Genomic DNA, 26,184 nt, shown 5'->3' with positions numbered 1-26,184 from the left:
CCCAAAGGAGAAGAATTCTACAGTATACCTGACCAGCACTACTCAAAATTCTGAAGGTCATTAAAAACAAGGAAAGCCTGAGAAACTGTCACAACCAAGGAGAGCCTAAAGAGACATGACTGCTCAATGTAATTTCGTAATTTGGATGGAATCCTGGTATGCTGTGGGAAGTCAGGGACCCCGAATGGAGGGACTGGCTGAAGCCATGGTAGAAGAACCTGAATTCTGAAGATTTCATGGACATTTATTAGTTCCCCAAATTAATACTTTTATAATTTCTTACGCATGTCTTTACTGCAGTCTCTGAACATAAATTGTGAAGACTTCATGGACATTTATCACTTCCCCAATCAATACTCTTATGATTTCCTACGCCTGTCTTTAATCTCTTAATCCCGTCATCTTCATAAGCTAAGGATGTATGTCACCTCAGGACACTGTGATGATTGCGTTAACTGCACAAATTGTTCATAAAGCATGTGTGTTTGAACAATATGAAATCTGGGCACCTTAAGAACATGGTAACTTCGATTTTCAGGGAACAAGGGAGACAACCATTAGGTCTGACTGCCTGGAAGCCGGGCGGAACAGAGCCATATTTCTCTTATTACCAAAAACGGTTAAGATAAATATCGCTGAATTTTGCCCAGTAAGGAATATTAATAATTAGCCCTGGGAAAAGAATGCATTCCCAGGGCAGGGCCTCTAAAATGGCCACCCTGGGAGTGTCTGCCTTTATGCAGACGTAGATAGGGATGAAACACGCCCTAGTCTCCTGCAGCGCCCCCAGGCTTGCTAGGATTAGGAAATTCCAGCCTGGCAAATTCTAGTCAGACCGGTTCTCTGCTCTTGAACCCTGTTAAAATGTTTTTCAATGACAATGCGTACACAGCAGGACATGGAAGTTCATTAGTGATTCTAGTTTTGCCCTGACCTGGTGATCTCACCCTGACCTTCTGCTTTGTGATCTTTTGTTGCCCTTGAAGAATGTGATCTCTGTGACCCACACCCTGTTCACACACTCCTTCCCTTTTGAAAACTGTTAATAAAAACTTGCTGGTTTTATGGCTCAGGGGTCATCACGGAAACTGCCAACATGTGATGTCTCCCCCAGACACCCAGCTTTAAAATTTATCTCTTTTGTACTCTTTCCCTTTATTTCTCTGACTGCCTGATACTTAGGGAAATAGAAAAGAACCTATGTGAAATAACATTGAATTATCAGGGATGGGTTCCCCCGATAGTGGTATAAGAAAAGGATATTAGATAAAATCTAAGGAAACTGAATAAAGTATGAAATTATAAGAATGAATCAATATAATATAATGGTATTACATATAATATAATGTTCATCATATAAACATAACATGAGAATTTAATTATACAAATGCTATGAAAACTTAATAAGAGACATTGATAATAACAGTGATAAACAGAGCAGGGTGGCAGGTCAGGTCCTGATCTTACTTGCTGACCATGTGGTTTTAGGTAAGCTATTTAATTGACAGTGCTGTCCTTTTTCTTCCATAATACAGGGAGTAATAAAGTACTTTCTTCAATTATTAATTGTTGCTATTTTTGTTATATATTTTATTTCTTCATTTGTCAAAAAACTTGCTTTACAGTGTTATTGTTTATTTCTTCAAAAGTCAGTTTTATTTTAAATTAATTAAAAGAAGAAAGACCATACCTTATTTTATAGTTAATCATCTAATCGCCATTCATGGTGCTCATGATCCCTTCCTGTAGATCCGCTTTTCCAACTATACACCTTCTCCTTCAATCAGGACAGCCATTAGAAATTCTTGCAGTACAGGTGTGCTGGCAGCAAATTGTCCCAGCTTTTGTTGGCAAGAAGGTATCTTGATTTTGTTCTCATTTTTGGAAGATGTTTTTCTGATAAGAGATTTTTGTTTTCTTTTTTTAATATCCAACCCTTTAAAAAGTGCACTTCTGTTATCTTTTAGAAATTCCCAGTTATTCTCATCCTTTTCCCCTTGTACATAATGTGTCTATTTCCTCTGGCTACTCTCAAGGTCATTTTTTTAAAACTTGGTTTATAGTGTTTTGAATAAAAGGTGTTTACCTATGGATCTTTAATAATTATTTTACTTGGGTCTCACTGAGATTTTTGAATGCATGAGTAATTTTTTATCCATCATTGAAAAGCTTTAGCTATTATTTCTTCAAATATTTTATTCTGCTCTAATTATACACTCTTCTCCCTCTAAGGAACCAACAACGTGTATACCAGATCATTTGATGTTGCTCATAGTTTCTTGAAGAGCTGGTCATTCTTTTCAATTGGGATCTCTCTGTTCTTCAGATTGGTTAATTTCTATTGTCTGTCTTCTAACTCCAGTCATCTGTTAAGTAATTCAATTAATTTTTTATTTATTTTGTTGAACTTTTCACCTTCAGAATTTTCATCTGGTTCACTTTTATATTTTTAATGTCTGTTGAGGCTTTCTACTGGTTCCCTCAATAAGACCAAAAAGGACCCTGAATAGTCATGGCCATCTTGGGCAAGAGCATAGATGGAGGTACCACACTTTCTGATTTCAAAATGTAGCATAATGATATAGGAATCAACACAATATGGCACTAGCATAAAGACAGACATATAGGCCAATCAAACAGAATAGAGCCCAGAAATATATTCATACATTTATGGTTAACTGATCTTTGGCAAGGATGTCAAGACTACCCAATAAGAATACCCAATCTATTCAATAAATTGTGTTGAAACAATAAGATATCCACATTCAAAAAAATAAAATTGGACCCTTATCTTATACCATATTCAAAAATCAACTCAAAATAGATTAAATACTTAAATATATTACCCAAAACTGGAAGACTACTAGAAAAAAACACAGGGGAAAATATTTTTTTACATTGGTCTGGGCAATGATATTTTGACTATGACAACAAAAGCACAGACAACAAAAGCAAAAACAGGCAAATGGGATATCATCAAACTCCATAACTTCTGCATAGAGAATCAACAGCCCAAAAAGTCAACAGCTCGAAGAGACAATATACTGAATAGGAAAATATATTTGCAAACCATGTATCTTATAAATAGTTAATGTCTACAATGTATAAGAAACTCATACAACCCAATAGCAAACAACAAAACACACCAAAAAACAAACTAAAAATGCAAATTATTTAAATAAACATTTCTCAAGGAAGACATACAAATGGACAACGCTATATGAAACTGTTCAACATTACTATCATCAGGAAAATATAAAATTAAAAGTACAATGAGATTATCTCACACTAGAGAGAATGATTATTATAAAAAAGATGAAAGATACATGTTGTCAAGAATGCAGAGAAAAGAGAATCTTTTATATTATTGATGGGAATGTAAAGTGGTACAACCATTATAGAAAATAGCATAGAGGCCAGGCACAGTGGCTCAGACCTGTAATCCTAACACTTTGGGAGGCCAAGGTGGACAGATCACTTGAGGTCAGGAATTGGAGATCAGCCTGGCTAACATAGCAAGACCCCATCTCTACCATATTTCTACGAAAAATACAAAAAATTAGCTGGGCATGGTGGTATGCTCCTGTAGTCTCAGCTACTAGGGAGGCTGAAGTACAAGAATTGCTTGAACCTGGGAGGCAGAGGTTGCAGTGAGATGCAATCGCACCACTGTACTCTAGCCTAGGTGACAGAAGCCTGGTCAACATGAAAAAACCCAGTCTCTACTAAAAATACAAAAATTAGCTGGGCACGGTGGTACAGACCTGTAATCCCAGCTACTTGGGAGGTTGAGGCAAGAGATTCACTTAAATCTGGGAGGCTGAGCCAAGATCATGCTACTGCACTCCAGCCTGGGCAACAGAGTGAGACTCTGTCTCAAAAAAAGAAAGAAAAAAGATAGTGTAGAGGTTCCTCAAAAAATTAAAATTAGAACTACTTTATGATCCAGAAATCTCACTTCTGAGCATATACACAAAGGAATTTAAATCAATATGTCAAAGCAGTATCTGCACTTCCATGTGTATTACAGCAATATTCACAATAGCCAAGATATGTAAACAAACTACATGTCCATTGATGAATAAATGAATAAAAAGTAATATATATTAATATAACAAAATATTTGTATTATTTTTGGGTATGTTCGTATGTATACATACATTCATACAGAAAATTTGAATATTATTCAGCCACTAAAATGAATGAAATCCTGCCATTTGCAACAACATAGATGGACCCAGAGAACGTTATGCTAAGCAAAATAAGCCAGGTAGAGGAAGACAAATACTGCATGATCTCACTTCTATGTGGAATCTAGAAAAGTTGAAGTCACAGAAACAGAGAGAAGGACTGAAAGGAGGCAGCAATGGAGGGATATTGGTCAAAGGGTATAAAGTTTCAGTTATGCAAGTTGTAAACACTCTGGAAATCTAATGCCCAGCAATGAGAGTACAGTTAGCAATACTGTATTATAGATCTTTCATAGCTTGCAAAATTTATGCCCTGACAATAAGACCTTTACCACCTATAACATATAAGAATGCTCACCTATTTTCTTCTAAGAATTTGTTTTTATGTTAAATTTTGGATAAAGTATGAATCTAGCTACATCATATTTTAATGGTTGGCTATTTCCCCCATCAGTATATGCTTCAAAATACATATGTTTATAACTTACTTAAATGGCTTATTATAAATTCCCTATATAAATATAGGTGTGGTTAAGGGACAACACGCATGCACAAATTTCTGAGATTTTATTTCTGCTTTAAATAATATAAATTTGTATATATTCTAATGGAGGTTTAGTTTCACTATTTCCCATTTGACAGATTAAAATTCTTCAGCTGTTTTCACTGTCCTTCCTTAGTAGAATTGTACTTCCCCAATTTCCTGAATTTATACGTGGCAGTATGACTGCTTCAGTCATAAAATGTGAGCGAAAGTGGCATGTGACACTTCCAGGTGTTGCTGTCTGAGCCAGCAGATTGTTCATCGTGTTCCCTTTTTTCTCTGCCTTCCTGTTCACCTATGTTCCAGACAGCTGGAGTCTCACCAGGGTGGGTTTGGCATGCAAATGACAATGACACAAAGCAGATTACAGAATGGTCTGAATGCATAGTAAATATTTGTTGTTTTAATTACTGAGCTGTGAGTGTCACTTGTTACTAGAGGAAAATTTAGTTTATCTGACAGATACTATAGGTCAGATATGTATTTGTTCACTACAATTTTAGAATATCTCATCAGGTTTAAATATTTTTTACTAGATAGATTGAGTTATTAAGCACATAGAATAATTCATAATAATAAATATATTTAGATTATGAATCTTCCTCTGCAAGAGTCTTTCTATTCATGTAAATCCCTTAAGGGGCAATTTTGGGTCTGTTAGAGCATAATTTATTTCAACCTTTTCTTAATGAAGAGTATATAATTATTTTTATTTTTAATCTGTTAATAATACCATAATAAAATTATTTTACATAAACATTTTACTTGACTTCTAATTTATTCCTCATTATAAATGCATGAAACAGGACCCCTAGATTAAATATAATAATGATTTTGAGCTTCTATTATCATCAAATAAAACTCTAGAATAATTGCATGAATTTTCTCTTCCATTAGCTGTATTATTTATGTTGGTATTTTAATACAATTTTACTATTATTAAATATTATCTTTTCTTTGGTAAAGTGTTCAGGTAGAAAGAGAGAGAGAGAGAGAAAAATATCATATATGTGTGTCCTGAGGAGACTCCCACAAATAAAAAGTGTATAAAAGCCTGGGGAACATGGTGAAACCCTGTCTGTACAAAAAAATACAAACATTAGCTGAGTATAGGTGTGTGTGCCTATAGTCCCAGCTACTTGGGGAGCTGAGGCTCACTTGAGGAGGATGACTTGAACCCAGGAGGTCAAGGTTGCAGTGAGTTGAGGTTGTGCCATTGCGCTCCAGCCTGTGTGACAAATTGAGACCCTATCTCAAAACAAACATGTGTATAAAATGTGTGTATATGTATATATGTGTGTATGTTTATGTATGTGTGTATGTACACACACACGTTTTAACCTACACAGTGAAATATACAGACATCCACTTATATACATATTCCCATGCACACATCTACACATACACATAGGGTTTTTGACTGTTGATTTCTATGAGTGTTAACAATCATATTTGGCCAATCTACTTTCATTTTTACCATTTTACTACCCATACTCCCTAATCCACTGAAGTATTTTAAAGCAAACCCCAGACATGATATTATTTCACCAATATATTTGCCATTATGAATCTAACAGATAAGGAGGCAATACCATTATTGTAAATAACAAAATTCTAGTGTTTCCTGAATGCCATATAATATTCATTCATTGTTCAAATTTCAGAAAGTGTCAACAAATATTTTTTGGTCTTAGGTTTTTTTCCTGGCCCCTTCTTTGTTTTTCTTGTCATCTACTGGTTATAGAAAGCCAGGTTATTTGTTCTGTCGGATTTACCACATTCTGAATAAAGTTAATTACTATTCAGGTTCTCTTTTGTACTTCCAATGATACAGACAGAAGACAGAGAAATACTGGGTGGAAGAGGGTGGTTCCCTGGCAAAGACCCTACTCTCAAGCCTGGAACCCCGCGGCCCTAAATTGGAACAGGTATTTTTGTTTCTTACCCAAATGTTGCCTTTTGGCCCACCACCCTATCCTGTAACCATAAACCCCAGATTCCATGAGCAGACAAGCAAACAAACAGAACAACTGAGGAGCAGAAGAGTGCCACGGCAGAGAAGGAAAGAGGAGTAGGAGCTTCTGAACTTAGAGGATGGGGGCAGTCAGAGAGGAGATTGGCCACAGGATTACCAGGGGAAGATCATCTTCCTATTCCATCCCCTTTCCAGTTCCCCCATCTATCCTATTGAGAACCACCTCCATCTGGCAATAAAATATCTTGCACTTACCATCCTTCAGTTTGTCCATGTGACCTGATTCTTCCTGAATGTGGGACCAGAACCTGGGTACCAAGGGGGCACTGAACTGGTTAGCACTTGAGCTATCTGCAGACAGCAGAGCTAAAAAAGCACTGTAACATGACTGCTGGGGCTTTGGGAGCCACAGGCACCCACCCCTAGACACTACCATGGGGCCGGAGCCCAAAAGGTGCTCGCCTTGGCTCCTGCACTTGCCCATCTGCATGCTCCCCCTCCCCTAAGGGGTTTGAGCACATGGAAGTCAAACAGACAAGCCACACCCCTCCTGCAGGGGCATCAGGGAACACTCCCATTTCACCAGTACCTTGACTGTCATCTGTAAAGACTTGATCACGTAAGTAACACGGAAGGTACCACTGAAAGCAACGACGTGCTAGTGGGGATGCTGGTGCCTCCTCCTGAGTGACCTCAGGACACACTTCAATCTCATTTGTCTTCTTTTTGTGATGTTATCACTGGTAAGTCACTTATATTTTAAAGAAGTAAAACACTATAGATTGAGGATAATTCATTTTATATCCCTTTCACATCCTTTTACTCCCTTCTCTGATGGTAACACATGCTGTGTAATTTTATAGATGTGTGTCTGATAAAATACAGTGAATTTTTATAATTTTATATAAGCAGTCCATTACATACATGTTTTTGTATCAAGATTTTATTTCAACATCTTTCTTAGATTTATCAAGATACATGTATAAATATAAATATATTTGTATAGATACATCACACATTATGCATCCATTAAACTCTCAATTAAATTTTATATTTAAAAATGTATTATTACAAATCAGACTGAAATTAACATAATAGTGCTTATATTCTTGTGAATGTATAATTCATTTAATTTTTAGTATCTCCAAAAGAGTAGAAATTGTGAGGTCATGGAAAAATCTACTATTTTGTTTTGTTTTTGGGTAATGCTAAATAATTCTCCAGTGTTTATACTTATCTATCTGACCAAAAACAGTATATTATGATTCTTATTAATCTACATTCTGGCCAGATATGTTTGTTCCAGATCATTATCAAATTGTTGAATCTGCCTTCCCCAATTACTGGGTGAACTGATAATTCATATGTCATTAATGCTTTTATACTCTACCTTTGTAGTTCTTCCGTGTTTTCAAGCAATCAGACAGAGAGGAGGAAACTCCCCTGGCCCCCAGGAGATGATGCTTCCATCTCCACACACAGCAGCTGCCCAGACTCTCATGGGTTGTAGACCTCTCATCTCTGTGCATCTATAATAGGAAGTGGCCACATACCAGGATAAACCATTGAATTATTATTAGCAAAATGCTGTGTTCAAAGAGGAGTCTATATTCACTATAGTAAGTGTTGAGAAATGGAGCTGATGCCCCGGGTCCTGAGCAAAGAAAAATCCATACCATCTTTTCTCTTTACCTTAAGCAACCATAGCAGCTAGCTTCCTGACAGATCAGAGAGTGAGGCTATTCTCTGTATTATACATTGAAACGATAACTCAGGGGCTGAAGCCAATTAGAAACCAGTTTGTAAAGCCATTCTCTTTCAGGAACTCGCTGCTCAAACCCATTCTAAGCAGAGGGGTGCCTTGCACCAGCCAGTAAGTCAGTACAATGGCAGCTTTGCAGCAGGGTGAGGGATAAAGGAAACCAACATACTTTGGGCTGGAACACTGTGAAAAGCAGCCATGAAAGGTTGGGGAACCTTTCAGACCCCCTGTTCTTCTACCATTACCTTCCTAGAAGGCAAGATAAGAGGAGGAACTTGCAGGAGTGGAGAGAAGCTTTCTTCTGCCCCATTTGTTTACCTGACCATTTGTTGCAGACGTTTGCTAGTGTTAAAACACCAATTGTTCCTGACATTTCTTCGTTTTCAGCTATCGTGTGTTGTCTAATGTATCTCATCCCCATCTTGGACAAAGAGACCATTGATGTAACAACACAGACTTTCCAAGGTGCCATCATGAGCCATGGATTCTCTCTCAAATGTCTGTTTCCCTGCAAAAGGATTATCATTCTAGTTTATCACCCATAAAGCGACCTCCTGAGCTGTAAAACATAGTGCTCTGGGGAGCAGCCCTGCTTGTCTTTGGGGCTTTGGAAGCAGTGAAATCTTTCCTTCTCTGTACTCTCACAGCACAGTCATTGTAGGGCAGGGCTGACCGCTGCATGTTTCCAGCTCCTCCTTGAGTATGTAATTGACTGTTGAGAATGTGAAGTACTGGCAACATTACCCAGAGTGTCAACCTTCATCCGACCTGGGAAAAAATAAGCAGTTCCCCTGCTTCTAGTGGATTTCATCAAGAGGTCAATGGGTCTGTCCTGTGGCAATCCCTCTTAAAACCCTCCTCTTGAACTGTTCCTCGAAGCAGAGGAAAGAGAAATGGGACCACTGAGATATGGGGGTGGCTGACAGTGACGCTTCAGAAAAAGTGAAATTCATATGTGAATATTTATATCTCACCTGTAAATGTTATGTGGATTTTGTACTGCGTGACATTATACATTCATCTTTTTAGAAAAAAAAATATTTTATGTAACCTTTCTTCAAGTAAAATGAGTTATCCCTGAAAGTTCACCATCTCTATCATGTGGCTTCCTGTTCTCCCTGATATGTGTGTGTCTTATTTTGAAAATTAAGAACTTAGGGTTCTTAGCCACTCTTACTTAAAAATACTCCTTGAGTAGCAGATAATGGATTGGTTTATTCATCAATTACAGGTTGGTATGAATAATCTTGATAGTTCCTTTCTAATAAAGTGTTAGTGTAGGAAAAAGGGTGGTGCAATTACGAGGATTCTGTTGAGGTGGGAGAGGAGAATGGGTATCACTGAGTGAGGACAGTGGCACAGGGCTGAGCAGGAAAACCACTGAATGATTGGGAAGCAAGATGCATTGAGTGTAGTTTAAGGAACCAGTACTGCAGATGAAAAGCTAGCCTTTCTGTTAAAAGGTACCAATTTTAATAGCTGCTGTAGAATCAGTTATTTAATTTTACCCATTGTATTCCCAATCATAATTTGCAATAAAATAGGACATAAATCCAACCTAAAATGAAATGGGAGCTAATAGGAAACAGATATCGACATTTCTTTTTTATTTCTGTTTCATAGCTGAAAATCCAATGTAAGAGCAAACCCTGAATTCGCAGCATTCGGGTCTCTGGCGCATGACTTAATGTTCGTTAACAATTGCACTGAATCTTGTTCAAATGATTCTCTCCTGCTGAATTGTTCTCATTCCTTGATTGGCTTTGTTGTTATTGTTTGTATGCTTTGAATCAAATTACAATACGTGTCAGCTATGAAAGTCTCTCATATAATAGATCTGGTAGCCACTGTGTATTTTGTGATCTTCACAACACAATAGAAGTTGGACATAAATTTGTGCTACAAAATCTGGCACACAGAAGCCCACATTCAAATACATTGTCCACTGAAGAAGAATGTTTAGAAGGAGCACATGGGACCCATCTGTACCAGCTCTTCTCAGTTCGTTTGTGCTTTTGCTATGCATGCATTTGCTTAATGCAACTTCAGAAAGTTAACCATTACAGAAGAGTGCACCTGTCCTTAGCCCAATCAGCGGGTCCTTTCCCTTCTATTCTACTTTCTTATAGCAAAGTAGCTTGCCAATTACAAGTGCACAGTTAAACAGAAGCCTAGCCACTCAAATAGCTACAATTTTCCCCAGATTGTGTATTTTTACAACGTGCAAGCTCTGATAGTAATCTTCAGAAGTACTCAGAACACAGAAAGAATATAACTTTAAACATTAAATACTATTAAAGACTTAGTTAGAACCTATCTTAGTGAAAATTATTCAGAACTTAGAATGTAAAATATTTCAGAATTGTTTGTCAAAGGCAAAATTATGGAGTGAAATATATGACACAAATGGCTATATGTTTAAGAAGTGACTGGTAAAACCAGAGCAAATGAAGATGTCAGTTTACATATGGATATAGTGTTTCCATGTGGTGGTTTTTATTCTAGGATATCAAAATTTTGTTATAAGGGGCTTGTAGTTTTCAATGATGGTTGAGTGGGTCAGGAGAAGGCAAGGCAACGTAGTTCAGCAGATCTCAGCATCAACTGCAGGCTGGAATCACCTAGAGAGTCTTAAATACTATTGTTGGGAGCTGCACCCCACAGGTCTGGTAAGTGGGAGATCAAATATTGTATTTTTTTAAAACCTCCCAGGTACTTTTAATGTGCAGAAAACTTTGAGGCTCACCATATACAATTCAATTCACATATATTGAACAGTCATATTCCCTGGTCTATTTTCTTGTTCTAAAGCCAAGACTCAAATGGAACTGCCATTTATGACCTTCATTTTGCCAGAGGTCTTCCATGCCCTCATTCACTATTCTCAACTGACTGAGAGTAGTTTCCCAGAACTACGCTTCTTATGCTTTCCTGGGATTAGGAGTCACCACGGGATGTTATTAAAGTGCAGGTTCCGTTTCTGGAGGTCTGGGGTGGGGCTCACACCACAGCACCACTGACAAGCCTTCAGGGGATGCTGGGCTGATGGTCCAGGAACCACATTTTGAGTGATCCCTATTTCTAAACACCATTAAAATGTTTTTTGAATACATTTCTATTAAAATGTGAGGGGGGACATTGGATAAACTGTCCATTTATAACCACCAAATTAATTACTATTACGTGGATATCTGGGTTTCATACTGTTTCTATGCAGTGTAAGTATAACAACCATTTCAATGAAATTCTGTAATTTGTGAATCAAATTAACAGGGCAGCTTTCTTATCTCAGAATTCTGATATGACCCACTCATCAGATCAACGTGACACCACCCTGCACTGCGTGATACCTGGTGCCCTCCCCTTCAAGCTGCTGTCACGAATACCATAGAATGGGTGGCTTATCAACAATAGAAATTTATATCTTGCAGTTCTGGAGCCTGGGGAAGTCCAAGATCAAGGCTCCAGGAGATTCAGTATCTGGTAGGAGTCCATTTCCTCATAGACAACCATCTTCTCAGTGTATCATCACATATTAGAAGGGGCATAGAAGCCCTCTGGGTTCTGTCTTATGAGCGCACTAACCCCAGCAGCAAAGGCTCCCCTTTTCTGACTGAATCTTCTCCCAAAGACCGCCACCTCCAAATATCATCGCACTGAGCATAGGGTTTCAACATATGAGTTTTGACTTCAACTTATGAGGGATACAAACTTCCAGTCCTATAGCACCTGCTATGATTATGAATCCCAGCCCACAGATACACGTATATGAGAAATATACTTTTGTTGGCTGTTGCTCCACATAATGTAGTCTCAATTACCAATTCACCAGCCAGGTAGGAGACTTCGTGCCAGCTCCTTGGGTTGTGACCCCTGCTCCCAAGGCTTATGCCATAACTCTGGGCCTTTCTCATGCCAAGGCACCTGGTGGTGAGGGAAGAGACCCACAGTTACACCAAACAGCATCAGTTTCCAAAACAGCATCCCATAGCTCTAGGAGCTAGAGCTGTGGGGCAGAGGGCTGACTACACACCCTATATGCTTTGCTTGACTGACTGATTTACAATACTCACTGTGGAGAATATCTACATTCTTAATTACTGTCATTTGTCACAGTCAATTCCAAATAAAATAAACGATATAATAGTACCATGGTGGCTATTCTTTCATACACATCTCAGAGAACTGGGCCTATTTCTGCCCTAGGAGGTGTAATGGCTGGGTCAGAGGATGTGCACACAGAATGGCTTTTGCTAGGAGATGTAATGAGACCGCCAAAACGTCTCCATCATTTCAGACACCCCTCAGCAGTTTCAGGGGGCCAGTTCCAACAGCCTCACCTTAGAAGCTAGTAAGTCAACACTGGTTAGCTTTCTTTTTGTTTGTTTCATAACCTAATAATAAATAATGTGAAAGAACAAAGGTTTAGTTCATTTTATTAATTATTCAAATTTGTTGTTGGATAATTTCATAATAACATAATAACATACTGTTATTGATACGGGAGAGTTCTCTTATCCTGCTTGCAGGACGTGCCACAGGGGTGTGGCTCACTTGCTCAGTGTCACACTGTGCAAACCCCTAGGGAGAGCAGAGGTTGTGGGGAGTGCTGTTGGGCCCCCACCCCAGGCAAGCGTCTGGCGGTGTGTTTAGGACTCCCGAAGCCTCTGTGGGTGTGTGTTACAGCGTCCTCTTTCAGCTTTGCAGCCTGCAAACGGCTTGCGTTCCTCAGCTCAGTTAGGCCCTCTGCGTTATGGCAAGGGCAGAAGGCTTTCTGTATCCCGAGTTTTGCCCAGTGTACCAGAAAAATCAGACCACACGTGGGCTTGGAGGGTGAGTGCAAGGTTTTATTGAGTCGTGGAGGTGGCTCTCAGCAAGGGGAATGGAGTGTGAAGATGGTCTCCCGTGGAGCTGGGCGGCCCGGAAGCGGAAGTCTTCTCCGACTGCCCCAGCTGAACTCCCCTGGGCGTCCCTGGTCCTCTGCTGTCCCTGGTCTTCCCAGTGTCTGCTGGTGTCTGCGGGGGTCTGCTGGTGTCTGCCAGGATCTGCTGGTGTCCCCACTGGTGTCTGCCGAAGTGTTCCTCTGCGGTTCTTGACGTCTAGCCTCTTGTATCTGTGCCTAGTAGGTCTCAGGTTAATATGGGAACAGGATGGGGGGCGTGGCGGGCCAAAAGGCACCTTTTTGGGCATGAAAACAGAAATGCCTGTCCTCACTTAGGTCTGTGGGCACAGGCCCCAGGGTGGAGTACTCACCAGGGACCTCGCCCTTCACTACCCAGCACTTCCCCGGCTCCCTCCCGTATCATTATGAGCTGGATTGCACCTTCTCCCCAAACTCCTGTATAGAAGTCCTAAGCCCCAATACCCCAGACCTTGTTTGAGATAGGCACTTAAAGAGGTGATTACTTTAAACTCGATAGCGTCAGCAAGGAGGGCCCTAATCCAATATGACTGCAGGAGGAAATTTGAACACACACGCACACACATACGGAAGCTTTTGTAAAGACACAGAGAGAAAAATAGCCATCTCTAAGCCCAGGAGGGAGACTCCAGAAGAAGTCAATCCTGCCCACACCTTGATCTCAGGCTTGCAGCTTTCAGATCTGTGAGACCACACATTTCTGTTGTTTAGGCTCCCGGTCTGCTTTACATTGCTAATGCAGCATAGCAAACTGATATATATGCATTCGTAGTTTTTCTACTTGCATTCATCATTTATTATTTGAAGGGTTGTCATGAAAATGCAAATATTGGTGTCTATTTTCTATTCACTTCGTCATGCTTTATCAATGTATGAATTTAAAAATTTGAAAATGAAAATTAACTGTTTTCTTTAAGGTTTTAACCTTTAGTATTATACTTAGAAAATCCTTATCATCATGTTATCCTCTACGAACTTATGTTTTTCCTCCTAGAACTTTTATGATTTACTACTTTATATTTAAATCCTTAATTATCATGTTTAAATCTTTAATCAGTCTCTAGTGCTTGTGTTTTTTCCCCCATATCAACAGCAGATGTTACCATTTAAAAAACTCCTCTGGTAATCTCATTATTTAAGGTTGCACAACCAACAATTGTTTATTTAGTAATTTTGAATCAGAGACAAAACAGCAAAATAAGGCAACATCGCTTCCTCAAAGGAAAGATACTTTATCAGGGGAGATGGCTATATAAACAGGCAACTGGAATACAAGTCAGATTAAGATATGTGCTGTGTAGAGATGGGAGCATCTGTTGTGGGCACAAAAGGAGGGTGACAGAGCAGAAATCTTCACAGCAACAGAGTTTGAGATCAGCCTCAAAAGAAGAGAAAAGAAAGAAAGAGGGAGGGGAGGGAAGAGGAGGGAAGGGAAAGGGAGAAGAAGCCAGGCAAACATAATGAAAGGAGTTCTATGTTAAGGAAACTTATTTCATGGAGTCTTCAGGCTTTAAAGAAGCATGACCTCAGGTAATGCAAAAAGGGTTCTTCCACCTTGGACATTGTGTTTCTGGATTATTGGGGATGTGTGGGTTGAAGAAAGAGGAGGAAGCAAAGATGTAATCAGGTTATGGAGAACCATTAATGATGTACTTCGCCATTTGAATTTATGCTATAGCTAAAGGAAAACCATTGAATAACTATGAAGCAAACACAATTCAACTGTCTTTTTCTAAGGAATTAGTACAAGAAATGAAAAATGCCCTTAATGTTAAATGATGGCAATTTTAGTAGCTTCTATATCTAAAGTTATTTTAATTTTATAATTCACATTTCTAATTACAATTGGGAATTAAAAGTGGAACATATTCCCAAACCTAAAAGAAGATGTGATCTAATAGGAAACAGACATGAATGACTGATGCGAATACAAGGTCTCTCGGTACGTTTCATGAGGTTGCCATAAACAACCAGACCTGGAAGTTCAGCTCTTGGAGAAGGGGACGTGGAGCTTGTTAAAAGCTGTAGATATATTTAATGTCCACATATGAATGATAGGAAAAGCATCGATCTCTAGATTAGATACTGTAAAGCTGTAGAGGACAGAAGTTCTTTGCACTCTGAGAAAGCACCAATTTTTAACACAGTTGTGGTTTCGGGAATGTATGAGAGAACAGTGGGGTTAAACAGATTGGGCTCAGGTTGCAAATGACCTTAACAGCCCAACTACAGAGACTATTATTCAGTAGACACATGATGATCTAATCATCCTCCTCTCCTTTCTTCAGAGGCCAAAAGCACTTTGCCAGGTCATGAATAAAAAGGGGCAAGAGTGTATGTTTAGCCCTCAAGTGTGTGCCAGGTCTTGGCACTTACTCTTCATGTCCACATTCCTCTCCCAGCCAACATCCTCATCCCTATCCATTCCTGCCCTTCCAGCTCCTTCCTGGCCCCTCAACACCTTTCCCACTTTTCCCTCCCTTATCCTCTCTCTATCCTTCCACTTACCTAACAGCCCCCTGCCCCTCCCTGAGCCACTGCCCTTTCCCTGGTGATGAAGCGACACAGAATGCTTCCAAGGTGGGGAGACCTCACCTGCCTTGCTTGATACTTCCTTAACTCCCTGTAGCACCACCTTCCCAAGGCCCTACAGGTGCATCAGGGCACACCCACTTCATAATGCTTTCTCCTGTTCACATCCCCATGACTCTGGGAGCAAAGGCAATTCCTCAACTTCTGCTGGGTCAGGCTCTACCCATCTTTCCAGAAATGGCTCTCAAAACCCAGCATGGGCTCGCTCTATAACACATCTCTTCTCCCAGAAGCACGAGTACCAGTCAGACCTCAGATGTACTCTGGCGTTCCAGGTACTACAATGTTCCATAAAAGGTTTTGACATTCCAGTTCCAGCTGTAGATCCCAGGGCTGACAGAGATGCCAGGGACAGTCCCTATTCAGCCCCGTCAGGGATCATGGCCCCTTATCTCTGCCCACAGTCAAATATGAGTTACAGCAGGTATGCTGTTGTGTACTTCCAATGCTTCAAGGGAGACTGATGAATTAGACACAGATACACACACACATACACACACACACACACCTGTCAAAAACAATTCTCAAAGGTGGTAGAAATTGTTTTCTACTGTAGTCTTCATGGTTGTATCTGACAGTTGATTTTTTTCAAGTGAGTGAGTGATTAGTATTATTTTCTTCATCCCATGCTATGAAACCCTGCCCTTCTGCCTGGCTAGGAATAAGATGCAGAACCACTGGGGTCCATTGACTTGCAATGGGTCTCTCCCTCACTTGCAGGAAATCTGGTTGGGGCTTCAAGAGGAACACTTGCAAAGACCAGCTGACTTCCTGCCCAGACACCTTGCATTCTCAGCCTCTGCCTGGGAGGAGGAAGAGGCACTTCCACATTTCTTGTGACAGGTAATTTGGAGCCAGTGCAAGCTTCCAACCAAGGAAGTGGCATGATCAAATTGGTATCAAACAAAGGAACTTCCCAGTTGCAGGGTGTACTAGAGGCTGCAGGGAAGGGGATTTGGAACGAAACAATTTAGGAGACTGTAACCATGGAGCTGAACTAAGATAAGTACTAGGTGGCCCCCCTGAAATTCAGAGGATTCACTGGAGCTACAGATGTTAGTATTAGGTGATGTGTTATGAAGACCCCCCGCCACCTCCAGCTCACTGTCAAGTGCAGAAACCACTCACCTATGTGTGGAGGTTTGTCCTGCACAGACGCTGGCTGATGACCCAGCCCACCTGCAGCCTCTTGGACACCTGAGGGCCACCAGCATAGTCAAGGCAAAAGCCTTGGGCTGCACTCCCATCTGCTGTACTTGCCACAGGTTCCCCATCCCAGTGGCAGTTGCTTTCCAGTTGCTCATCCCTTCCTGTCATTGCTAGAGGTTTAGAGGCAGCTGTTTCATGGAGCCTGGTATGTCTCTTGTGAGAAAACATGCGACATTTCCTGCTTGTCTGAACCAACACACCACACTCCCTAGAGACAATGACATGGCTGGAGAATAATTGAGGTTAGCAAGACTCAATTCTTCTGTCATGCCCGGACAGCGGCTCTGCCCATTCTTTTACTTTTTGTTTCCTGTAGACTTTAACCTAGAAGTCACAGCAGTAATTAATCAGGTTGAAAAAAAAATCCTCAGTATTTGGATTTTACTTTTGAATGTATTACATGTGGTCAGTGGGTCCCACACTTTCTTGATGACCTTCTGTGAGAAGGAATTCTCTGATCTGGTTGAATAGTTTAAGCCTTATATTTGCAAGGGGCTAAATAATATTCTAGAAAAATAAAATGTTGTTTGAAAAGCAATCACTTATTATAAGTTTGTCAGCTGAGGAAGATAACTAGCATTGTGTTGTGGGCAGGAATGTAGATGAGCCAGGAGCACTAATATGATACTACCCTGGAAGTCAGAGCTTGAAGTTTAGTTACTGTGGAGATCACCCATCTCTCACCTGGGATGCATTTCTGACAATTAACATTAATGGTTGCCATTGTACTTTTGGTCCCTGGGTGGATATCACAGAGAATCTGTGTTCAGGAATTTACACAGAAAATACATCTTGGGGTCAAGTATTTCCATGTCAGGCAATTGTTCCAAAGATTCTTTTTGTCTTCTGGACTTGATTCCAAAACTAATTAAAAATAGTAACAATAGTATGGCAATTCTGTTCACACGTATCTTCAAGTTTCCAATTCGCTTTGGAGAAATGAGCTTTCTAAGTTCAATGAGATGTCTACTAAGTTCATGTACTTTTCCTCTCTCCAGGAGTGTCCTTACTTTACCCATATAAGAAACAGAATTCCTGGGGAATCAAAAGAACCCCAAAGAGTTAATAACTTCACCAAAGGCCCTGAGGCCATCCGAGGGCTGAACCAAAAGCCTCAAGGCTCTCCACCACCACACAGTTTTTCGACTTGTCAACTGAAAAGATTACACTGGGTCACTGTGCCTTTGCTCTCAACTTGCATTCTCTACCAACAGTTTCTCCATCAAATGATCATTAGAGACATTTACAGATGTGTGTTTGTCCTCCTTCCCAGGGAATGGCAGGGCTAAACTTCCTTGCCCCTTAAGAAGTTGGCTGACTGGTGTGTAGCTGCTTTCACCATTGCCATGTGAGTGGAAGGAAATGCAGAACTGCCGGGCAGACTCCCTAAGAGCCAGCATGTCACTTCCCATGTCCTCCCTAACCTGTTGCAGCAAGTGTGGTAACTTCTACCAGGATGTACCTTTTGCTTTCATTAGCCCAGATGTTGAAAATACGTAATTCAAAATCTAAGCTATTGGAACTCTACATTTTTTTTGAACCTTAAAGCAATGTAAATTACAGGCCCAAGTCATGTGACAGGCAGCTGTAAGCTGTTGTTTGTCTGAATTAAGTCTTTTACCTGCATTATTTTGTAAAATTATGTAAATGGTGAAGGATGCCAGGGAAGATCCTTCCTTCTTCCTGTTGACTTTCCTTATAAATTAATTTCCTTCTTACCATTCATTTTTTTAATTTTCTAATTTTTGTGAGTACATAGTAGGTGTGTATATTTATGGGGTGCATGAAATGTTTTGATATAGTCATGCAATGCATAATAATCACATCATAGAGAATGGGATATGCATCCCCTCAAGCATTTTTCCTTTGTGTTACAAACAATCCAATTATACTATTCCAGTTATTTTAAAATGTACAATTAAGTTACTATTGATTAGAGTCACCCTGCTGTGCCAACAAATAGTAGGTTTTATTCATTAGTTCCATTATTTTTGTACTCATTAATTATCCCAACCTCTCCTCCACCCCTCACTACCCTTTCCAGCCTCTGTTAACCATTTGTCTACTCTGCGGGTATGCAGTATGTTTACATAATTTTTGTGAGTGCATAGTATGTCTATATTTATGGGGTACATGAAATGTTTTGATATAGTCATGTAATGCATAATAAACACATCATACAGAATGGGATATACATCCCCTCAAGCATTTATCCTTTGTGTTACAAACAACCCAATTATACTCTTTTAGTTATTTTAAAATGTACAGTTATTATTGATTATAGTCACCCTGCTGTGCCATCAAATAGTAGGTTTTATTCATTCTTTCTATTATTTTTGTACCCATTAATCATCCCCACCTCTCCTCCACCCCTCACTACCCTTTCCAGCCTCTGGTAACCTTCCGTCTACTCTGTATCTCCATGAGTTCAATTGTTTTAATTTTTAGATTCCACAAATAAGGGAGAACATGCAAATGTTTGTCTTCCTGTGTCTGGCTAATTTCAGTTAACATAATGATCTCCAGTTCCATCCATATGCCAATAACAGCATCTCATTCTTTCTTATAGTTGAATAGTACTCCATTGTGTATATGTACCACATTTTCTTTATCCATTCATCTGTTGATGGACACGAGTTGCTTCCAAATCTTGGTTATTCTGAACAGTGCTGTGGTGAACATGAAAATACAGAAATCTCTTGGATATACTGATTTCCATTCATTTGAGTATATACCCAGCAGTGGGATTACTGGATCATACGGTAGCTGGATTTTTTTGTTGAGGAACCTCCAAACTGTTCTCCATAGTAATTGTATTAACTTAAATTCCTAATTTCCACATCCTTACTGGCATTTATGATTGCCTGTCTTTTGGCTATAAGCCATTTTAACCGGCGTGAGATGATATCTCATTGTAGTTTCAATTTGCATTTCCTTGATGATCAATGATCTTAAGCATCTTTTCCTGTGTTTGCCATTTGTATGTCTTATGCTTTATTTAAATAAATGTCTATTCAGACCTCTTGTCTATTTTTGATCAGATTATTAGATTTTTTCCTATAGAGTTGTTTGAATTACTTATATATATGGTTATTACCCTTTACAGATGGGTAGTTTTAAAATATTTTCTCCCATTCTGTGGGCTGTCTCTTCACTTTGTTGATTGTTTCCTTTGCTGTACAGAAGCTTTTTAACTTAATGTGATATCATTTGTCTATTTTTGCTTTGGTTGCTGTGCTTGTAGGGTATTACTTAGGAAATTTTTGCCCAGGCCAATGTCCTGGAGATTTACTCCAAAGTAGTTTGATAGTCTGCAGACTTAAATTTAAGTCTTTAATCAATTTTGGTTTGATTTTTGTATATGACAAGAGATAAGGGCCTAGTTTTCTGTGTGTGTGTGTGCGTGCATATGGATATCCAGTTTTCCCAGCATCATTTATTAAAGAAACTGTCTTCTTCCTAGTGTATATTCTTGGCACCTTAGTCAAAAATAAGTTCACTCTAGGTGTGTAGATTTGTTTCTGGTTTCTGTTCTATTGATCTGTATGTCTGTTTTTCTGCCAGTACTATGCCATTTTGGTTACTATAGCTCTGTAGTATAATTTGAAGTCAGGTAATGTGATTCCTCCTTTCTTTTTCCTTTTTAAAATTTATTTTATTTTGTTTTTGCTTAGGGTAGCTTTGGCTATTCTAGGTCTTTTGTGGTCCTATATAAATTTTAGGATGTTTTTTCTATTTCTGTGAAGCACTTCATTGGTATTTCAATATGAATTGCATTGAATGTGTAGGTTGCTGTGGGTAATATGGATATTTTATAAATATGGATTCGTCCAACCTATGAACATGGAATATCTTTCCATTTTTTGGTGTCCTCTTCAATTTCTTTCATCAGTGTTTTATAGTTTTCATTGTAGAGATTTTTCATTTCTTCAAATTAATTCTTAGGTATTTAATTTTATGTGTGGCTAATGTAAATGGGATCAGTTTTGATTTCTTTTGCAGGTTGTTCACCATTGGGCATACAGAAATGCTACCAATTTTTTATATGTTGATTTTGTATTCTGCAACATAATTGAATTTGTCCATTAGTTCTAAAAGTTTGTGTGTGTGTGGGGTGTGTGTGTGTGTGTGTGTGTGTGTGTGTGTGTGGAGTCTTTAGGTTTCTCCAAATATAGGATCATATAATCTGCAAGCAAGGATAATTTGATTTCTTTCTTTCTAGTTGGGATGACCTTTATTTCTTTCTCTTGTGTGATTGCTCTAGCTAAGACTTCCAGTACTATGTTGAATAACAGAGGTGAAAGTGGGCATCCTTGTCATGTTCCAGATCTTAGAGGAAAGGCTCCAGTTTTTCCCCATTTAGTATGATACTAACTGTGAGTCTGTCATATTTGGCATTTATTGTGTTGAGGAATGTTTCTCCTATACCCATTTTTTAGGGTTTTTGTTATGAAGGGATGTTAAATTTTATCAAGTACTTTACAGCATCAATTGAAATGATCATCTGGTTTTTATTCTTCATTCTGTTGATCTTATGTTTCACACTGATTGATTTGCATATGTTAAGCCAACCTTGCATCCCAAGGATTCATCCCCCTTGGTTAAGATTAATGATCTTTCTAATGTATTGATTGCAGTTTGCTGGTATTTTGTCAATAATTTTTGCATCAATATTCATCAGATATTGGCCTGTAGCTTTCTTTTATGATGTGTCTTTGTCTGGTTTTGGTATCAAAGTAATATGGCCTTATAGAATGAGTTTGCAGGTATTGCTTCTTCCTCAATTTTTTGGAATAGTTTGAGTAGGGTTGGTATTAGTTCTTTAAATATTTGGTAGAATGCAGACGTGAAGCAATCAGCTCCTAGGATTCTTTATTGGCAGAATTTTTATTAAGGCTTCAATCTCATTACTTTTTATTGATCTGTTCAGGTTTGGATTTATTTCTGGTTAAATCCTAGTAGGTTTTATGTGTCTAGGAATTTCTCCATTTATTCTAGATTTTCCAATTTATTGGCACATAGTTGCTCATAGTAGCCTCCAATGGTCCTTTAAATTTCTGCAGTCTCAGTTGTAATGTGTCCTTTTTCATTTCTGATTTTATTTATTTGGGTCTTCTCTCTTTTATTCTTAGTTACTCTGGCTAAGGATTTGTCAATTTTGTCAAACTTTTTAAAAAATCAACTTTTTTGTTGATCTTTTGTATTTTTTCATTTCAATTTTATTAATTGCTGCTCTGATCTTTATTATTAAAAGGACTTGGGTTTGTGATTTAAGCTATGCCTACTTTAGCAGGCACTCCATGCCCAGTAATATTGTGGTTCTTGCAGACTCATATAAATACCACCTTGATGGTTTTGGACAAGATCCAAGAGAATTCTCTGGATTACTAGGCAGAGACTCTTGTTCCCTTTTGTTACTTTCTTCCAAAGAAACAGTCTCTCTTTCTGTTCAGAGCCGCTTGAAGCTGGGTGTGAAGTGACACAAGCAGCCCTGTGGCCACCACCACTATGACTGTGCGGGGTGAGTCCTGAAGCCAGCACAGCACTGGGTCTTGCCCAGGGCCTGCTGTGACCACTCCCTGGATACTGCCTATGTTCACTCAAGGCCCTCAGACTCTACAATCGGCAAGTGGTAAAGCCAATCAGGCCTGTGTCCTTGCCTTCTTGGCAGCAAGTTACCCAGTCCCCAGGCAGGTCCAGAGGTAGATCCAGGAGTCTGGGACTACAGTCGAAAACCTTAGAAGTCTACCTGGTGTTCTACTGTACCGCAGGCTGAGTTGGCATTTAAACCACAAGACACAATCATTCCCACTCTTCCCTCCCCTTTCCAGAGGCAGAGGAGTCCCATCCCGTGGCCACCGCCACCACAGTTCTACAAGGAATACTGCCAGACTATAGCTAGTGTTCTTCTTAAGGCCCAAGAGCTCTTGAGTGAACTTGTGAATGCTGCCTGGCCTTGGACTCACCCTTCAGGAAAGTGGGCTCTCCTCTGCCCCAGGTCAGGTCCAGAAATGCTGTCTAAAAGACAAGTTCTTGTGTAGGGGACCCCAAGAGCCCAGGTGGTGCTCTGCCCCGCTGTGGCTGAGCTGGTATCTAAGGTGCAAGACAAAGTCCCCTTTATTTTTCTCTCTGCTTTTCTCAAACAGAAGGAATCTCGCCTCATAGCTACCACAGCTAGGAATGTGCTGAGTGTCAACTGATACGAGCAAGTCTCAGAGCTTCACCCAAGGCCCTCAACATAATACCTGGCTATTGCTACTGGTTATTCAGAGGTCAAGGGCTCTTCCGTTAGCAGGTGAAGAATCTTGCCAGGACAAGGTCCTTGCCTTCAAGGCAGCAGGTTCTTTTCTGGCCAAGGGCATGTGTAGAAATGTGGTCCAGGAGCTAGGGTCTGGAAAGAGGACCTCGCAAGTCTGACTGGTGCCCTATCCTACTGTGGCTGAGCTGGTATCTAAGATTCAAGACAGAGTCCTCTTTCTTCTCCCCTCTCCACTCCTCAGGTGGAAGGAACAGGTCTCTTTTAGAGCCCATGAACTGTGCAGCTTGGGATTAGGAAAGCGGTGATGCCAAACCCCCTTGGCTGCCCTGGCTAGTGTCTCAGTAGCTCACGTGTGCCCAAACTATTGTTTCTGTGCCCAGCTCAGCCCTAGGACTCATGTAATACTTGCAGTCCTTGTGGCTAGACTGCCTTTCAAGTTTATTAGGGCCCCAGGGCACTTTAGCCCACTGTGGTGAGGCTTTCAGGAACTTAAATTCACTGTCAGAATTGGTGATTCTCTTTGAGTAGGGCTGGTGTATATGCTCCCTCCACAGGTGGGCATCAGCTGAGTTTCATCCGGTTTACCTTTCTGTTTTCACAGGACAGCATTGAGTTCAATGCCTCAAAATTGCTGTGCTCGCCCTCTGCCAGTGCCCAGGGATGCTTTCCACACCACACTGTGCTGCCAGGGGATGTTAGAGGTAATTCAAGACAGCTTTTGCTACCTCTTCAGTGCCTCTTTCAGCAATATGAAGTTAAAACCAAGAACTATGAGTGCTCACATGATTTTTAGTTCTTATGAAGGTGCTTTCCTTGTGTAAATAGTTGTTAAATTGTTTTCCTTGCCAGAGGGATGATCAATGGAGCCTTCTATTCTGCCACCTTTCTCTGCCTCTCTCCAATCCTCTTACCTTTTCCACACAGCCTGCATGGTTATCACAGTGACTTAACATGGAATGTTAAATACATTCTTTTATATTGGAAAGAAAATGAAATCCAGGTATAAAGAAAAGAAAACAAGCCACAGAGAAAATAAAACAAACTATGAATAATTTATTGTGACTCATAAGCCCAGCCTTGTATAAAAAATGTAATCCCGTTATATTTCTTTGTCTTCTTCCTGTTAGCAAGAATTTGGCTTTTAACTTCTAAGCACTATCCCTGTTTCTCTATAGTGGTGCATCCCAGAATGGCTATTCCTAGCTTTCTGATTAAATAAACTCTTTAGAATACAAATCTGACCCTTTTGATTATTTCAGTTTGGCAGTGCATTGATTATTACAGGCACAGTATCTTTGCCAGACTTCATTGTATAACCTGGAAACAAACATGAATTGTTGAAAACTACTGAGATTTTAGAATTGTTTGTTGTTGAAGCACCACAGTTTTCTTCTGACCAATACACTGTAACTCAACTTCTCAAACCTCCCTGGGGGATTTTGAAAATGGTGGCTTTCTGCAAGTAACTTAGTCTAATATGTGATGATGATGATCCTAATAGAGTAATGTGTTTGGCTTACCAAAAAGAGATTATTTTTCTTCCGTTACAGCTATAAAACATATTTATGACTTTATTTGGCAATTTCTGGGATTTGGCCAATGTGATTTACAAATTTCAGTGTGTTTCAGAGTTTTATGATTCTAGGGCTGAGAATAACAGATTTTCTAGGGATTTTGCCTATCGCGACAGCCATAAAAAAAAGCAGTGGGATGTAGTTTTGTAATCTAGTGGTCAGTGATTTGGGCATAAACACCCACAGAGTCTGTATGAGAAGCTTCACAGAAAGTCAATTTCCCCCACTGAGGTTTTATTTTATTGGTTTTAACATTTCATACCTGAGATGTGGTTATTAGCTTATACATGTGGCAGTGAACTAAGTAGATGGCATTTAGCTGAGATCATAGGCACAAAATTACATTAAAAATGAACCTAGCAAGGTTCATTTACCGTAGCTGCTTGCTAATGAAGATATATTACTAATGAAGAAATTTAGTCTGTAACAGGAACTTCCACCTGAGACTGCAAAAAATACAGAAGCCACGAGTAAACTAAGACAAAGGCATGAGAAAGTATTTCCAATTAAACATCAGTCAGGTATTTCCTGAACCTCAGACTGCAATAAAGTGTCCCTAGTTGTATAACTGAAGAATACAGGCACGGCTCTATCTGATGCTATCCTAGACTAATTCAAATTTGAAGTTGTCAGTATACTCTCCCCAGTGTTTCTGTCCTTTCAAAATGCAATTGCTTGTATCTTTGCTCTTGGTTCATGCCTTGCAAAATAGGGTGATACAAAACCAAACAGCACTCAAACTTTAGAATAACCGCTGTGACAGCAACAAGCATGTTCTCCATTTGTTCTCTTTCTTCTGCTGAAGATTTGAAAATACTTTGAACTGCCAGAGTCAAAAAGCAGGGCCTGTAACTTGTCTGATAGCTGGAACTGCATCTTCCTTGTTAACAGACTCCATAGTGTGTATTTGCATTCTAGAAGCACATGGTAAAATTGAAGGAAAAGTCTTATCCTTTGGTTATTCACAGGAATGCTTTCAAGAATAAGTATAGCATAAAAAGTCATGAAATGGCAGTCTCTGATGCTGGTAGGTTGGAGGCAGTAGTGTGCAAAACAGTGAGGTCAAATGAACAAATGAGAGGATGCCAGGGGCTCATGGAAAGCTAAAGTAGCAAGAAAGGTTCTGAGCCCAAGTACAGCAGATTGTAGAGTCTCATA

At 39.6% G+C, this 26,184-nt stretch overlaps 1 protein-coding gene across 4 annotated transcripts in view; it reads left to right on the top strand.

Annotated features, from left to right (window-relative positions):
- The window catches only part of SEMA5A (semaphorin 5A), a 644,602-nt gene extending 619,914 nt beyond the window's left edge, over positions 1-24,688 (top strand). For all 4 annotated transcript variants that reach the window (XM_065546091.2, XM_065546089.2, XM_073993139.1 and 1 more), the window contains one exon: positions 24,054-24,688. In XM_065546091.2, the coding sequence (XP_065402163.1) occupies positions 24,054-24,245 (192 nt within the window). In that variant the 3' untranslated portion in view covers positions 24,246-24,688. The remainder of the gene's footprint in view (positions 1-24,053) is intronic.
- Positions 24,689-26,184: the final 1,496 nt, after the last annotated feature.

Source organism: Macaca fascicularis, chromosome 6 (assembly GCF_037993035.2).
Source record: "Macaca fascicularis isolate 582-1 chromosome 6, T2T-MFA8v1.1".
Classification (NCBI taxonomy): Eukaryota; Metazoa; Chordata; class Mammalia; order Primates; family Cercopithecidae; genus Macaca; species Macaca fascicularis.
This window is presented reverse-complemented; position numbering and strand designations above follow the sequence as displayed.